Here is a 17,541-nt window from a genome sequence, read left to right as displayed (position 1 = left end):
ATAAAGCATGGACTCCTACTAATATCTTTGGTTCAAGACCCATATTAGCCTATAAAAAAATTTGGTTAATAAAACCTACTCTGCAATTACACAGAGCACGACACTGATACAGCTAGCAAGTCATAACTGCATATTAAAATGTACAAGTCCACTATAATCTGCAATATTCAAATGTTACTGCAAGGAGCATTATGTACTGAAACAATTATCAAGCAGCCCATTACATTTTTCAAACTCTGTTAACCAAACCTTTCAATATTAATTTAAGATTCCATATAAAGGTTCTGTAAAAGGCTCTGTGAAGGGCCTACATTAGGCAAGGATGTTAGTTAAAATAGTAAAAGTTCATCTCCAGGGAAAAGTTAGAAGCTTTCATATACTATCATCAGCAGTTTGCCACTTTGATAACTACACAAAAGCCTTCTTTTCTGTTATATCCTACCCTTTTCAACTACTGGATATGACTTCGGTATTTGGATCTCAACTATCTACAGATTTCATGCACCATGAACGATTTGTTAGGGTAATAACAAAACTAGAATAACTGGTGACAATTTAACTTTAGTTCAACATATCGTGGATCTGAACCACTAAGGGGGATGTAGGGATAGAGAAGTAATCATTGGTGTTCACCAGTTGTATTACACCAGTAACTTATCCCTTGCTATCACCATTTCAATCCTAACCAGTTAATCTTGGCTCAATAAGGAATGTTTATCTATATTTATCAGTACAATAAGTAATTGCATTCTTCTAACTCAAACTGTGCGTTTGAAAGTCATCACTTCTATTACAGTACATGTTTTTTCTCAGACTACAGCAGTTCCCACAAAGCGTCACAATGAAAAAGATGACTCTTCATGTAATCTATTAAATCAACATAACAAAATATAGACTAATCTCACATAATTGTAGGGACTTTACTGAAAAGCAGAATTTAGTAGCTTAGTTTTGCTTAGACTCACTGTGTAGTTAAATAAGACATACATACATTTTCCCTTCTCTGACACTCTGAAGTGCATCCTGGAGGCAATCCCTCAACTCCATTGACTCCCTATATCAACTACAGAGAAGTTTGGATAAGATTCAAATGGTCTAAGAGAACTTTGGTCAAAAAGCCAAGACAAAAATGGCACCTCAGAAACCTATTAACAGTAGTCATGCTGTATCAAAAAAGAAAGAGATGTCATTTGAAAAATAGTAAATTGGTTTTACTTTAAAATAATTTCATAGCACAACAGACGTATGTGATTGCTTATAGCAATCTCAGATAAGGTTGCTGCACACTTTATCAGTGGCGGTTTGAGGCAAGTGATAACTCTTCGTCAGTCCCTTCACAGAGCTGAGGAGTTGAAGCTGACAATCCCTCCTTTATGAAGATACACTCATTGTCCTTTTGGTCTTTGTTACTACTCAGTTTTAAACAGAATCTTTGTGTTGGTGAGCTCACTAACAATTTAGGGGCCCCTTAAGAGCCTCTACACCTGCATTGTTTTATGAAAGATAAGAGAAATAAAGACAGGACATTGGATGAAAGTTGCTAGTCAGGAAATAAAAGAGAAAAAAACCCACAAAACAACCAAGGTGTCTGGCTTACTTGTATGATCAGTAGGGCAGTAACAACCCCTGCAGTCTCTCCTGATGGAAACCAGGACACAAGCAGAGCAAGTCACATTTCCAAATCCCAGAGAATAGGAAAACAGCTACAGCAAAAGACAACAATTATGAGGAATAAATGCTTGAGAAGCTACTGGCAAGAAGGAAGAATCACTGGGAAAAATAGATAAATAGGAAAGATTTTTGTGACATTAAAGCGAAAAGCCTTCAAAATTCACCGTAAAATGAAGAAAAGCTGGAAAACCAAGGGCAGGGATGTAGAAGTTATACTATGTTCCAACTTAAGAAATGGAAACATGAAGTAACAGAGAGGACAAATGAAGCAGGGGGAACAGTATCAAATGGAGATCTAAGTCTTTGAGCTCTGAAAGGATTGAGTTCAGAATAAATCCTGATTTTGAAGTAGTCTTTAAGATACTGCAGAGACAAGATTAGGAATAAGACCACACATGAGGAGATACAGGAAAACACAAATGATCCTGATCAAAGGAAACCAAGTAGAATATGTATCCTGGAGAGAGGTTATGCAGTCTCCATCCCTGCAGTTTTTGAATTCCTGACTGGATAAAGCCCTGAATAACCTGGCATGCACTCATAACTGACTCTGTTTTGAGCAGGAGGTTGAAACAGATAATCCCCTGTGGTCCTTTCCAACCTGAATTATCTTATGATTCCATGAATCCAAAATGTTTTCAATGAGCTAGAGATCAAATCACTAGCAATTTCTGCAGAGTCATCATGCTTTCCAACCCAGACATAACAAAAAGCAAACCTAAAAAATCTTTTATATAATAGTAGCCTATATACCCCAAATTATTTACAATTTAAAACTTCTTTGCTGATCCAGAACTGAGTAGGCAATATTTTAAGCATCAACCATGTGGTTCTCTCGAGTTTTTTCAATCACGCTGAATAATAAAGGGGGGGGGGGGGGGTAGCGCACACGGGTGGGGACAGGGAAGTCCAGATCACCTATTTACATCTCTCCATAGAGACAATCAGACTTTGCCTGGCATTTTTGTTTCTTCTGCAACTGTACACAGAATAAACTTTAGCAGTTATAACTCACTCCTGCTATGAGTTCAGTCATAACTACATGTAAGAAAAACTCAAAGACTTTTTACTTGGATGAGAAATACGAAAAGCATCAGAGAATTGTTTTCAATTTTGTACCTTTTCAGTTTATAGTTCTTTTGTTAAGACTTATCTCTGGGTGAAGACCATATGCTACGTACATTGCTTACGTTTTCCTCTGTTTTGATGCAAATCAAAATAAAAAAGATGCTCACACCATAAAGTTTCACCTTCCCAAGGATTATAGTAATGCTGCATATTTAGCCTTACTCTTAAGTACAATGAATTTAAAGAAAGATGTTGAAATGCAAATTGTATATACCGGCAAAGACCAAGTTTACACATCCTTTTCTTCAAAAACTATATTGGGAAGAATAAACCTCAAAAGTATTTATAAAAAGTGACTGAAAGCAATTTTAATAAAAAAGGTATTTTTCTTTTATGCAGAAGAAAACCATGACGTTTTGGTTATTTAGGGAAGAGCCAAAGCACATGGTGCATGACATATTAAGGGTGGGGGAAAGGGCAGCCCATACTTTCTGCCTAAGCTCTGTTGTTTGCTGGTGCTGCCACCATTCCAAAGGCAGGAGAAGTGAGACTTCACAGTGAGGGGGAGAGACAAAAGGTCTTACTGTAACATTGACATTCTATTAGGACTTGCATTTAAAATGTACCAGCCTAGGTTAAAATCTCTGGTGCTAATCAGAGTTCGGACAGAGTTTGTTTTTGGCAAGACTCTCCATCAGGCTAAACCACAGTGCATATGTCTCTGAATCTAATAATGTTATAAGAAGTACAGTAATTCTGACAGTAGAGAAACTTAAGCATTTTCTACCTTTTTTTTTTTTTTTTTTTGGATACAGAGGATTAACTTTTGCAAGTGATATGGCTTCAAATTAATATCATTGTATTTACTTAGTGCTGGTTCATAGAATCACAGAATGGTTTGGGTTGGAAGGGACCTTAAAGACCACCTAGTTTCCCCCGCCCTGGGCAGGGACACCTTCCACTAGATGAGGTTGCTCAAAGCCCCCATCCAACGTGGCCTTGGACACTGCCAGGGAGGGGGCAGCCACAGCTTCTCTGGGCAACCTGTTCCAGTGTCTCACCACACTTCTTCCTGATATATAATCTCCCCTCTTTCAGTTTGAAACTGTTACCCATCGTCTTATCACTACCCTCCCTGATCAAGAGTCCCTCCCCATGTTTCCTGCAGGCCCCCTTTAAGTACTGGAAGGCCGCTACGAGGTCTCCCTGAAACCTTCTCTTCTCCAGGCTGAACAACCCCAACTCCCTCAGCCTGTCCTCACAGGGGAGGTGCTCCAGCCCCCCGATCATCTTCAGGGCCCTCCTCTGGATCTGCTCAAGAAGGTCGATGTCTTTCTTGTGCTGGGGATGCCAGAGCTGGATGCAGTACTGCAGGTGGGGTCTCACAGAGCGGAATAAAGGGTGAGAATCACCTCCCTTGACCTACTGATCCCACTTCTTTTGATGAAGCCCAGGACGCCGTTGGCCACCTGGGCTGCAAGCACACATTGCTGGGTCATGTCCAGCTTTTCATCCACCAGCACTCCCAAGTCCTTCTCTGCAGGGCTGCCCTGACCCAGGTGCAAGACCTTGCACTTGGCCTTGTTGAACCTCATGAGGTTCACACAGGCCCATGTCTCAAGCTTGTTCAGGTCCTTCTGGATGGCATGCCATCCCTCAGGCGTGTCAATTGCACCACTCCGCTTGGTGTCATCTGCAAACTTGCTGAGGGTGCACTCGATCCCACCATCTATGTAAATGCTGGTCCCATTGCGGACCTCTGAGGGACACCAATTGTCACCAATCTCCATCTGGACATTGAGCAGTTGACAACCACCCTCTGGATGTGACCATCCGACCCATTCCTCATCCACCGAACAATCCATCCATCAAATCCCTATCTCTCCAATTTAGAGAGAAGGATGTTGTAGGAGACTGTGTCAAAGGCCTTACAGAAGTCTAGATAGAATCATAAGGTTGGAAAAGACCTCTAAGATCATCAAGTCCAGCCGTCAACCCAACACCACCATGCCCACTAAACCATGTCCTGAAGTACCACATCTACATGTTTTTTGAATGCCTCCAGGGATGGTGACTCCAGCAATTCCCTGGGCAGCTGGTTCCAATGCTTGACAACCCTTTCAGCGAAGAAATTTTTCCTAATATCTTACCTAAATCTCCCCTGGTGCAACTTGAAGTCATTTCCTCTCATCCTATCGCTTGTTACTTGGGAGAAGAAACCAACACCCACCTCACTACAACTTCCTTTCAGGTAGTTATAGAGTGTGATAAGGTCTCCCCTCAGCCTCCCTTTCCCCAGACTAAACAACCCCAGTTCCCTCAGCCGCTCCTCATAAGACCTGTTCTCCAGACCCTTCACCACCTCCGTTGCCCTTCTCTGGACACGCTTCAGCACCTCAATGTCTGCTTGCAGTGAGGGGCCCAAAACTGCACACAGGATCTGAGGTGCAGCCTCACCAGTGCTGAGTACAGGGGCACGATCACTTCCCTACTCCTGCTGGCCACACTACTTCTGATGCAGGCCAGCAGGCTCTTGGCCTTCTTGACCACCTGGACATGCTGCCAGCTCCTGTTCAGCCGGCTGTCAACCAGCACCTACAGATCCTTTTCTGCCTGGCAGCTTTCTAGCCATTCACCCCCAAGCCTGTAGCGCTGCATGGGGTTGTTACGACCCAAGTGTAGGACCCGGCACTTGGCCTTGTTGAACCTCACACAATTGGCCTCAGCCCATTGATCCAGCCTGTCCAGATCCCTCTGTAGAGTCTTCCTACCCTCAAGCAGATCAACATTCCCACCCAACTTGGTGTCATCTGCAGACTTACTGCACGAGCACTCAATCGCCTCATCAAGATCTTTGATAAAGGTAGTAAACAGAACCGGCCCCAAAACTGAGCCCTGGGGTCACTGCTTGTGATGGGTTGCCAGCTGGATTTAACTCCATTCACCATAACTCTCTGTGCTTGGCTGTCCAGCCAGTTTTTTACCCAGTGTGGAGTACACCTGTCTAGGCCATGAGCTGCCAGCTTTTCTAGGAGAATGCTGTGGGAGACTGCATCAAAGGTTTTACTAAAGTCCAAGCAGATAACATCCACAGCCTTTCCCTCATTGACTAGGCAGGTCACATGTTCATAGGAGGAGACAGATGACATCCGTAGCTCTTCCCTTGTCCATTAAGGTAGTCACTCTAGCATAGAAGGCCACTAGGTTTGTCAGGCAGCAGTTGCCCCTGGTGAAGCCATGCTGACTGTCTCGAATCACCTCCCTGCCCTCCACGTGCCTTAGCTTAGCTTTTAGGAGGATCTGTTCCATGATCTTCGCAGACACAGAGGTAAGGCTAGCAGGTTGGTAATTCCCAGGGTCCTCCTTTCTACCCTTTGTGAAAATGGGTGCAATGTTTGCCTTTTTCCAGTCGGCAGGGACTTCACCTGACTGCCATGACTTTTCAAACATCATGGAGAGTGGCTTGGCAGCTACATCAGCCAATTCCCTCAGGACTCTGGGATGCATCTCATCAGGTCCCATAGACTTAGGTATGTTCAGGTTCCTCAGGTGGTCACAGACCTGATCTTCTCTTACATTGGGAGAGACTTTGCTCCCCCAGTCGCTGTCTTGCAGCCCGTCCGCTCAAGAGGTGTGGGAAGAGAGGTTGCCAGGGAATATTGAGGCAAAAAAGTTTGAGTACCTCAGCTTTCTCCTCATCTGTTGTTACCAGTTTGCCAGTCTTGCTCATCAGGCAGGGTACACTTTCTTTAACCTTCCTTTTCTGGTTGACATACCTGTAGAAGCCCTTCTTACTATTCTTTGCATCCCTTGCCAAGTTCAGCTCTAGCTGCACCTTGGCCCTCCTGACCCCATCCCTACACAACTGGGCAGTGTCCCTATACTCTTCCCAGGATACCTGTCCCTGCTTCCACTGCCTGTGCAGTTCCTTCTTGCCCTTTAGTTTGCCCAGCAGGTCTTGACTCAGCCATGCTGGTCTCTTGCCTTGCTTTCCCAATTCCTTACCTGGGGATTGAGAGCTTTTGCGCTCTATGGAAAGTGTCCTTAAAGATCTGCCAGTTCTGTTCTGTGTCCTTCTCCCTGTGGGCAGTTTCCCCAGGGGTACTGATTATTGACTAACTCCTTGAAGAGCTGGAATTTTGCTTTCCCAAAATTCAGGGTCCAGACTTTACGCTTCACCTGACCCACTATCCCTCAGGACTGTGAACTCCACCAGTTCTTTCAATTACCTCTAAAAAATTTTGTAAGCTAGAGCTTTCAGGTATTTGCGGCCTTCCTAGGTTAGTAGCAGGGGTGGTAATTAAAAGCTTCGGTACATCCAAATTCTGCTTTTAAAACCAAAAGTTAAGTTTCAGGTTTTTCTGCTTTAACCTGCCTCAAGTGTTGTTAGTTTGGCAGTATCCTGCCAGCAATTCTAGACCTGACTTCCTTCTAGCTCAGAAGGCTTAATTTAAAAAATAATAATAATTAAATAATCTGAAGGCTCTGTGAACTATCCCACCAGCTTATGGCAAACACCCTTGTGAGAAGACTTGAACTCCTCCACCCAGTAAACCTTTCCTCTTCCTAAAAACATTTTTTCAAACATTCTATACTCTGCTCGTTCTCTGTCACTTAAAAAAAGCCCTAGAAACATAATTGTCTAGTAAGATCATAATCATTTAAGAGCAACATGCATCAGGACTGGAAAATACAGAAAGTCATTACTCCTATTTTATTTGTAAGAAAGAGTTTGTAAAGTTCAAGAGAATAAAACAACCTCAAAAGAAATACAGTAGTACTTAATAACAGCCCACAGGCAGTTTCAGTCATAGTTATTAAAATACTTCCATTTTCAAAATTACCTACAACAGCAGGTAAAAAGTCTGTTTTCAGACCAACGTGCGGTAACTACCGCTGCTACATCTCTTACAGTGGTTGTACTTGAGCTTCTGTTTCTTGCTCACTCCTGGAAATTTTGCTTAAAAGTTTTGTTCATTTTCTAAACATTCTAGAAATTGTTTCTTAAGAACTGCTCAAGTAGTTTCTTTTTATATATAATGGTAGCTGAACTAAGACAGACATGTAAGTTTCAATGTAGTAAGAAAGATTCTAGCAGAATCTACAGTTTAAAATGTATTTAGAAGTACTTGAATTCCTTGATTGGATTTGATTGATTAAGGATATAATGTCCTTGAGCACTACTGTGACACCACCAGTGAAAGCAAATTAGAATGATCATCATTATTCTCCTGTTAAAACGTGTACAATTCTAGTTACTGCACTGCAGTACTAGGTAATATTGACAACAACAGAAGAACAAACCTACAATTCCGAAGGGAAAGACATAGCTTAGGAATACATATGACACATAGATACTTATTCAGATCTGAATATAACGACCAGCATTATTGTTCTAATACTGCTTTGTAATTTAAAGAATTTACATTTTAAATAGCAATTTCTTCTTTCTGTCTAAATATCAGCCTGGTGCCATGCAAATAATCATGATTTCTCAATTTGTGCATGATTATTTAATTGCTGGAGCAAACTGAAAACAGTAGGACCTTTGTCTCAGGTTCACCAATTTCACAGGATAGTAAATGAAAGGCCTTATTCCATGATTGCTTTTGCATATACTGCTATCAAGACTATAGGTAGAAGCATCTACATTAAGTAATGGAACACCTCTATTGAGCAGAATTTTCCTCTGTAATTTCCTGATCATTGCTTTGTGAGCATCTTCAATATTCCAAAGAATTTATTTTCATGCCGAAATAAATTAATACAGCAATTTGCAGAAAAAAAATTCATTGTTAATAGTTCATTGCTAATATTCTTAGTGGATGCACACCTTGTTGGTTTTCTTTTAAAATATAAAGGGCTGCTGGACTGAGGATGATTTGTGGGTAAGATAACAGAAATAAAAATCAAGTTAAGAATTTGATTAAAGTTCTCCACTTCAGCTGATATTTTTCCAAGGGACTGGGATTGCTTCGGAAACAGCCTTGCACACTTGAAACTCATTTTCATTTGAAGGGTGTAATTCCTGAGACGCTCCATGGCACTCATGTCCAATCTGTGTAAACTCACTTCAGAATTTGATCCCATCAAGGAACCAGTGCTAATAAGCAACCTAAAGTGAAAGTCCTCATTGCTTCGTATTCCTAAAACCCAGCAGAGAGCACTAAGCAGAAACTACTCTTTCAAGCAGTAGAAATCAGCTGATTATCTTAGTAAATGAAAAACAGGCACTAAGAAAATGATACATGGGGATTTTTCATGAAACTATGAAATACTTTTGCTAAAACTGTATTTATTTTCTTGTAAATGTATGACAATTTTTGATGCAATTGATTCTTGTAGAAACAGAGATGAATGTATTTTTATATCTATGCACCATAGACAAAAACTTACTGGCTGAACTTGAAACCCCAGAGTATGGCATATAAAGTAAAAAACTTACTAGCAGTATATACCCTGAGAAATAAGGCTGCAATACAGAGGAAAACACCTTAACTGCCTGAAGATCATATGCTCTGTAGAATGTGTCAAACTTTCAAGGTACTTATTTCAGCCTCCAAATCTAATGTTCTACATATGTCAGATAGACTGAAGTACCATTTCTTAGAAGAAAATCTCTAAAAACAGCTGTAAATGAATGCAATAATTATTGGAGCATACACGTGAAGTTTTCTTCTGCTTTTGAACCATCATTCTTCTAGACACGTGCAGCCTGTGGATCAAGGATTGGTGGACCCCCAACTTTGAAAGAAATTTCTGTATGTCTGTTTTGAGTGTTATTTGGTAATTACTAGAGCTATTTGACTCTAATAGTTCTCTCCTGATGAGCTGGCACACCCGCCTTAACTGTTGCTCAGAGATATGTACTCGAAATCACTCACAGAGACCCAATTCTACCCTATATAGCCACACATGGATTCTCCAAAGACAGTGACATTTCTTCTCAAATGAAAGTGAAATGGATTCTAGTTCTCCAGATACTCCTGCTTTACATCCAAAACTACTGCCTGTAGATTTCTGGGTAAACCTGATGCCAGAGTACAAGAGAGACATGAACATACTGCAGCAAGCAAGGAAACGGCCATGAACATGATTAAGTGATTACAGCATCTGAAACACAAGAAGCAGCTGAGAGCAATGAGATTGTTCAGTCTGGGAAAGGGAAGGATCCTGAGGGATCTTGTCAATGTGTATAAATACCTGATGAGGTAACAGGGAGAAAAGATGACAGAGTAAGACTCTTCAGAGTTGTATCCAGTGAAAGCACCAGAGGCAAGGTGCACAAATTGAAATACAGGAAATTCCATGTGAGTATAAGCAAAAACATTTGTTACTGTAAGGATGATTGACCACTGGAAACAAAGTTGTGGAGTTTCCATCCTTGGAGATATTCAAAACCCAGTGAACATGTCCCTGAGCAATCTGCTCTAGAAGGCCTTGCTTTGAGCAATGGGTTGGACTCAACAATCTTCAGAGGACCCTTCCAACCTCAATTATTCTCTGCTTCTATGATAAGATCAGACATTGCAGATGGCTAAGACAAACAACTGAGTAGGAGACAGGGAGATGGATTTGCACATAGTAAGTACCTGTGATAGACTATCTTCTTTCTCCAAATCTCTGCTAATTTATGCCTTTCTGCCTTCTCCTCATTCTCCTGCTCATTAATCTATTTTACAAACAATGCCGCAGGTGATGTTTGTCAACTGAAAACTCTCAGTCTTATCACCTGATATCTATATTGCTTTCTGTCTGCTCTGTTTAGATAATAAACATTGAGAAAAGGCAAGCTCAAAACTCTCTGGATATCGGATCCCTTTCAAGTTGGGGAACCAAAATTGCTCATCATATTTTGGGGATACAAAGGGTAAAATGAGGAGCTTCCTGTGAGAAGTTGATACCTGAGAGAAAGAGCCACTAACGAAGACTTATTTTTTATACTAGAGAGCTGAGGCTCAAAAGAACTGAAACATTAAATGCTTTGGTGTTTTTTGTATTTTTTGTATTTTAGAATAGAAACATAGTTTTAAAAAAAATAATTTTCCTCAGTAATTACTCAAACAGTTTTGAAAATGCAAAAAATTTATAAACAAGAACAGCTTTTGCAGGTTTTTCCATTTGGTGGCACTCAGTTAAAACTCCTCCTACACATAAGACTGCGTGCCACGTACCACATGATTTGGGATTTTAACATTGTATTTCTAAAAATGTATCAAAGAAGATATAAACAATACACACAGTATGCATTTTTCCATCAGGGCCTATAAAATACACATTTTTACCTTCAATATAATAGGATCAGCTCATTAGGCTCTCATTCTGTAAACAGCTTGGAAATGTATACCAAACAAGTCAGTGAAAATTCATACCCAGAAGCAGATGGTGAGAATAGCAAAGCTAAGCAAAGCGAGGCTTAATTGCAAATTCTATCCAACTAAGCAAAACGGTGGTATTCTACATTCACAGGCATCTTCTTCAGAAAGGAACCCAATGCATCAACATGCAGGTTGAGGCAGGGGAGGGTACTTCTGTGTCATTCATCAGGCCAATGACTACTTGGAGAATTGCCACCAATTAAACAGTGTTCATGTACAGCTGGCACCAACTTCACAGTGCTGCATGCTACGTAAAATTTTATGGCTTGTTGTCTTGCCAAAAGCAACACATCTAATGTTTTTTCTGTTAAATTAAAAATCAGCAAGAGATTTAAAGTTGGCCTTCTACAAGACGACAAGTAATTCAATTTACTCTGGTACAGTTCTCATTTAGAATGAGCCAAATTAACAGTGCCTAGACAAGGCACATGAGAAATAAATTCACATTATTACAAAGTTTTAAATTTTCCCTACTTCTTCTCTATCTCATAATACTCAAAAATGGAGAGAAGAGCAAAAATCTTTTTGTCACCAAAAGAGGAACACTGATGAAAGAAAATTGCATTTCATCACCCTGATGGTACAGTCACTAACGATAATCTTTATTACAGTCTTTTCCTGAGCGTGTGAGCATTTATGTCATGTTGCAGCAAGATTTCTTTGCTGTAACTAATGATTTAATTGATGTAATTCACTATTTAATATGACTTGGATACCTGTAGAAAGTGAGAAGGACTCTAAGACTTGGTATCATATATGTCCAGAACCCAGTATTTCACTATGTTTGTTAAAATTTCAACATAAGAAAAAATAAACCAAATCTTTTTCAATAGTCAGGAGTCAGACAAATGTCAAAGACAGACAAGGCACAGTTTTCAGAGAAGGATTTCCAATGTCCAAATTTAGTATTAAAATATAAAATTCTCCTACAGAAGTGGCATCAGTTTTCATAATAGCTCAGTCATGATGCACTGAAGTTTACTTCTTATTCTTTCAAAGCCACGTAAAAGTAAATTTCCCGTTACATTTCTTACAGGCTCCTATTTTGTCTTCTATTACAAGCCAATAGAGGTTTTGGGGAAGAGATTGCTTTAAGAGTCTCAATAATATTATTGACAGACGTGAAAGACAATATCCATTACCTGAGGGTGTGTAATGAAAGAGCCATCATTTAAACAGTAGCAGAGAAAAAAAACCCACACCCAAATAAACATAAAAATGTCAAATTGAGAACTGTTGCTCGTTACCTTCTAGGTGCTCCATCCTCATGTGGTTGAATAATCACCACTTTTACTGTTACGGATGTACGTAAAAGGTCAATCATTTGTTCATGAGTCAAGGTTGCCACAGCCACTTTACAGATCTCAACCAGGCGGCTTCCTTGCCGTAGGCCTGCCTTCCATGCAAAACCAAAGGGCTCCACATCTGCCACTATCCCTTCAAAGTTCACGTGGAATCCAAGTTGGCCCAAGCCATTCCTCCGAAGGGTCATTTCTGTGGTTTCACATCCTCTGGTCACTATCTAAAGAGGTATCACATTATTACGTTATCGTCAGTACACTCACTTCTTTGGACACACAAACAGACCTGTTTACAAACACTACAAAGCCATGTATGACTTGATGTTAAATATCTTCAATATACTAACAATTATTTTAACATTTGTCGTTGAATGAAGGTTTCTGCATAAAACAAACCAAAAGATTTCATGATGCTAAAAATATTACATCCCCAGAGCAACCCAAACAGAGTATGACCCAGCAAATGTGTGCTTGCAGCCCAGAAGGCAAATCACATCCTGGGCTACATCAAAAGCAGCGTGGCCAGCAGGTCAAGGGAGATGATTCTCCCCGTCTATCTGCTCTGGTGAGACCCCACTTGCAGTGCTGTGTCCAGCTCTGGGGCCCCCAGCACAAGACAGACACGGACCTGCTTGAGCAGGTCCAGAGGAGGGCCACAAAAACAGTGAGGACTGGAGCACCTCTCCAATGAAGAAAGCCTAAGACAGATGGGGTTGTTCAGCCTGAAGAAGAGCAGGCTCCAGGGAGACCTTAGACCTTCAAGTACTTAAAGGGGGCCTACAGGAAAGGTGGTGAGGGACTCTCTATCAGGGAGTGTAGGGATTGGATACGGGGTAATGGTTTTAAACTGAAAGAGGGTAGGTTTAAATCAGACATTAGGAAAAAAGTCTTCACTGTGAGGGTGGTGAGACACTGGACCAGGTGGTCCAGAGAAGCTGTGGCTGCCCCCTCCCTGAGTGTTCAAGGCCACGTTGGATGGGGCTTTGAGCAACCTGGTATGGTGGAAGGTGGCAGGGGGGTTGGAACTAGATGATCTTTAAAGTCCCTTTCGACCCAAATCATTCTATAATTCTATGATTAACACAATACCATTTTTATCTTATTGAAAACTTAACAGCTGCTTTAGTTTCAGAACACAAAGCAAGCAAAATGCTGTCCTGTCAGTTACTTCATTTTTGTTGGTTGACTGACTGCAGGTGTGCAGGCATTTTTTCTTTAGTGTTAGACAGTATTAAACTTGAGATACAACATGAGCCAAACTGACTGAACTGCTTCAGTTCTAGCAGCTTTTCTTCCTCAAGAACATAGCATTGAAGATATCTCTGATATATTTTGCCTTGTAGTCAGATTCCTAACTGCCACCATCTCCAGATGTGGACATCACTAAAATGGCATAAGAGTTTTCACATCTCTGGGAAATTCAGAAACAAAAAAAGGACTTTCTTCATATTCACTGAAAAGTAATTCTACCATTACACAGAGTAGCTAAAATCCTTCAAATCCAGACTTTGCTAAGCAGCCTCATTTCTATATACTATGTAACAAGTCCTCAACAGTTTCGCCTAGTAAAAAATAATCGTATGATAGCATATCTGCTGGGATACTGCACCAGACTCAGAAGACCAAATTCTAGTCCACATTACAAGGTAAGTTTGTGAGTTGCCCTAACATATCTTTCTGTCAGTGCCACAAAACCTCTATGTATTTGAGCTTCAATAGTACAATTAGAACAAAAACTTAAACCACAGAGAAAAAAAATATCAAAAATCTTTGTTCATAGTGCATGTCATTCAAAGATCTCACAATGCGTTATAACACCCCAGCAAGGCAAATATCTGCCTTTTAAAGATGCATATGCTACGATACAGATCACGGGATCTTCCCAAGGTCATGTTGCATTAAGAGCAGTTCCACAGTGCACCTTGTTCCACAAAGGTGTTCACACTACTTACGGTTGCTTTTAGCGTGCACTACAAAGATACACAGATTACTCAACTTCAGATGCTTAAGTTAGGAGGCTAGTGTCCTGTATAGTCAGTTGTATAGGATACGACTTTGCAAACATTGTTTTCTAGCTTAAGTTTAATTCAGGAGGCTATTTTGGAAAAGTTGTTCTCCCCCTGCATTGTCTACTTGAGCCAGTATCTGGGCAGCCTAGCTCACTAGTTTATGGTGTGCTTCCCACAGAAGCATGACCTAATCAATTCAGGCCTCCATGGCGAGGGAGTGTGACTGTGCAGCTAGTGAGATATTGGAACTGTGACTGGGTAAAGCTGTCACAAAACCACTCCTTTCTCTACTCAAGTCAGATGGGTTGACTAGGTGCAGTTTCATGGGAAGTTTAAACTGTTCTAAGACCTTATTACCACTACATTGTCCCTTGTATCGCATTAGCACTTCTGCAGCCATGCAGACAGATCAGAGATACAATACATCTGAAAAACAGTGCTTTTTAAAATAGTGTTCCAAAGGGTTGGCAGGCAGGGACTGGATGGGACTGTCTCCTTCACTGGAACTATTATGAAAGTACTTCTCCATCATCAACAAAGGAACTTAACACATAGCAAATACTAAGCGATTAAGCTGTAAGTTACTTTTGTAGCTTCAATTTTACACTTCCTGTTCAGACAAAACTTTTGTCCAAGTCTGTTATAGAGTCAGGGATGACAGGCCTAACTTTTACTCCCTTGCCCATCCAATGGCTGACTGGAAAAACTTTAGAGTGTTTGTGTAACTTATACCTGCAACTGTCAGTGACTGGTAGTTTTTGATACCTTAGTAAGTTTTAAAGCACTATTGCCTTTACGTAATATTTCTATATGGATATTTGTCATTCAACAGAAAAATCAGAACTTGCACACATGAGAACAAAGTGCCACAAAACCATGAGTTATTGTGAGTTTGCTGATCTGAGGGAGCTGGTCCATGCTCATGCTTTTAACCTGCAATAAACTCAAGGTAATGAAATACAGTTAGCCATCATTCATTAAGGGCTAATCTTCTATGAGCTCTGAAACACTGGAGAAAGATCTTGCAAGGATCTGATACTCTGAGAATCATTGCCTGGCAAATTTAGGCTACTTAAACTGTAGCACTTTGACTTCATAAACCTTCCACTTATTTCTGAAGATGTAGGCTTCAAAGTTAAAATGTGAAAGTCATTCTTGAGTTGTTCAAAATGTACTCTGGAGGTTTCGTTTACAAAACCATGTTCTGGGTCTTCCTATTAAAAAACCCCAGTTATTTCCTTTGTCATTATTCAGCTGAGTTTTTGGTATCTTTTAGAAGCTTCTAACTTTAAACAGAACTTTCTGTTGTGTTTATAACTGTGCATATAGTATTAGAGCTATACAACATGCTGAAAGCACCAAGCTTTAACTCTTTTTTTTTTTCCAGCTCTGAGGTTCACCTTCAACAAGACTTCTGTAATTTATGAACTAGATACGTGAAATGAAATTTCAGCTCTTCATTAGTTTCCCTACACTTCTGTCACAAGCTTCTAAAACACATACAATATTTAGTCATGCAGTGAAAAGAACATGCTATTACAACCCAGCTGAGGGATAGAATTTATCCTTATGAAACTACACGATATTCTTGGGGAGGGGCAGAGACCTCTTTATTGTTATGTCACAATTATAGAATATTGCAGAATGAACACATGAGCCAAAGTATGTGGACTTCCCCAACTCAAAGCACTTAAAATCCCTTCAAGTTAGTTCAATATTCAAAGGTTAAAATAGAAGGAAGATAAACATTCCTGCCAAAGAGTCATCTATTCCCCATGGAAAGGATTCCAGGAGATCAAGTCCTCCACAAGTATATCCCCTAAAAGGTGGCACTGCATGTTACACAGTAAAGTCACGTAAAACATAGTGCTGCTCCACTTCAGAATAAGTCATTCTGCTTACTTGGTTGCCATTTCACTGAACACATGGCTGTGCATGAACTAAGAGCCAGCTTCTCTGAATGCACTTAACACAGATGAAATTAAAACAGAGATCCTCTAAGTCCCACGAAGAAGGTGAAAAGTTTCTTTAGAATACGGGCTTCTAAGGAAATTTTGTCTACTCAGATTCTTGTCTAAAGATCCATTCAGGGTTTTTGTTTAATCCTACATCACTCTGGCATATGCTAAAGCTCAGAACCATCGCTTTTTCTGCCTTTAAACACAGCCTGCCAGGTTAATCTAGAGTTTGCTTTTGCTGCTTTTTCTATTTCACATCACTAGATATTCTCCCCCACTAATACAGATCTGACTCTAGATTGACAAATGCCAGATCTGATTCTAGATTGACAAATTCCAGCTCCTTTTTTAGTTCTGATTTTTTTTTTCCCCCCAAAGCAAAATCACAGTCTCAGCTTTTCCATCTTTGCTTAATCTGGATATTCAGATAGGTTTCCTATTCATCTGCATGATTTAAACCCAGGCAATAAAATGTAGTTATCTCTTTGACAATCTCATTTAGTAACTGCAACATTTTACTTGCTGGTTTTAAGAAATGTTTTTACTAGTGACTGAAAAGGGTTAATCACCTTGTCTCTGAAGTTTGATATTACATCAGTTTGAGCTTTCATCTTTAGCATCATCTGGCACACATGATTGTTGACCCTAGCTGTGTTCTGAGTCACTTAGAAGGTCTTTAATGTATGCATATGAAGCATGGAATCAGTTTTAAATACTTTTTAGTGGTTGTAACGGTCACCTCTGAAATTCTATATCAAAATGTATATAAGGACTGTAGAAAGCATTCAACATCATAAACCAACTACAGAATAACATTAATAAGTAGCTTTCGAAAGAGAGGAAAAAAGAGAAAAATATGAGGTAAGAAACAGAGATGAAAAAAGTTTTAAAACTAGTAATGACAGCTAATTCTTTTAAGCAATGAGAAAGTTGGATAGGTGGCAGTGAAAGAGAGAAGGTGGCCAGAGTCCATTGGAATAGATACTGGAAGCTAATATTCAGGTTAACCTGGCAGTAACTGATGCTAAATTTTGGTCTAAAGCAAATTTGTCACTATTTAACCCAAAATCTGACCATAAAAGAGAGGAAGTCTTCAAGTAAATATAAATAACCATTTCATTTTGTGCTTTTAATTACTGAACTTTAAAGATCTATT

At 40.1% G+C, this 17,541-nt stretch overlaps 1 protein-coding gene across 3 annotated transcripts in view; it reads right to left on the bottom strand.

Moving 5' to 3' along the window:
- SIPA1L2 (signal induced proliferation associated 1 like 2) overlaps positions 1-17,541 on the bottom strand; it is an 89,949-nt gene that overhangs the window by 40,818 nt on the left and 31,590 nt on the right. For all 3 annotated transcript variants that reach the window (XM_086460997.1, XM_009949487.2, XM_086460998.1), the window contains one exon: positions 12,365-12,639. In XM_086460997.1, the coding sequence (XP_086317123.1) occupies positions 12,365-12,639 (275 nt within the window). The remainder of the gene's footprint in view (positions 1-12,364; positions 12,640-17,541) is intronic.

Source organism: Leptosomus discolor, chromosome 2 (assembly GCF_034619465.1).
Source record: "Leptosomus discolor isolate bLepDis1 chromosome 2, bLepDis1.hap2, whole genome shotgun sequence".
In the NCBI taxonomy this organism is placed as follows: Eukaryota; Metazoa; Chordata; class Aves; order Leptosomiformes; family Leptosomidae; genus Leptosomus; species Leptosomus discolor.
This window is presented reverse-complemented; position numbering and strand designations above follow the sequence as displayed.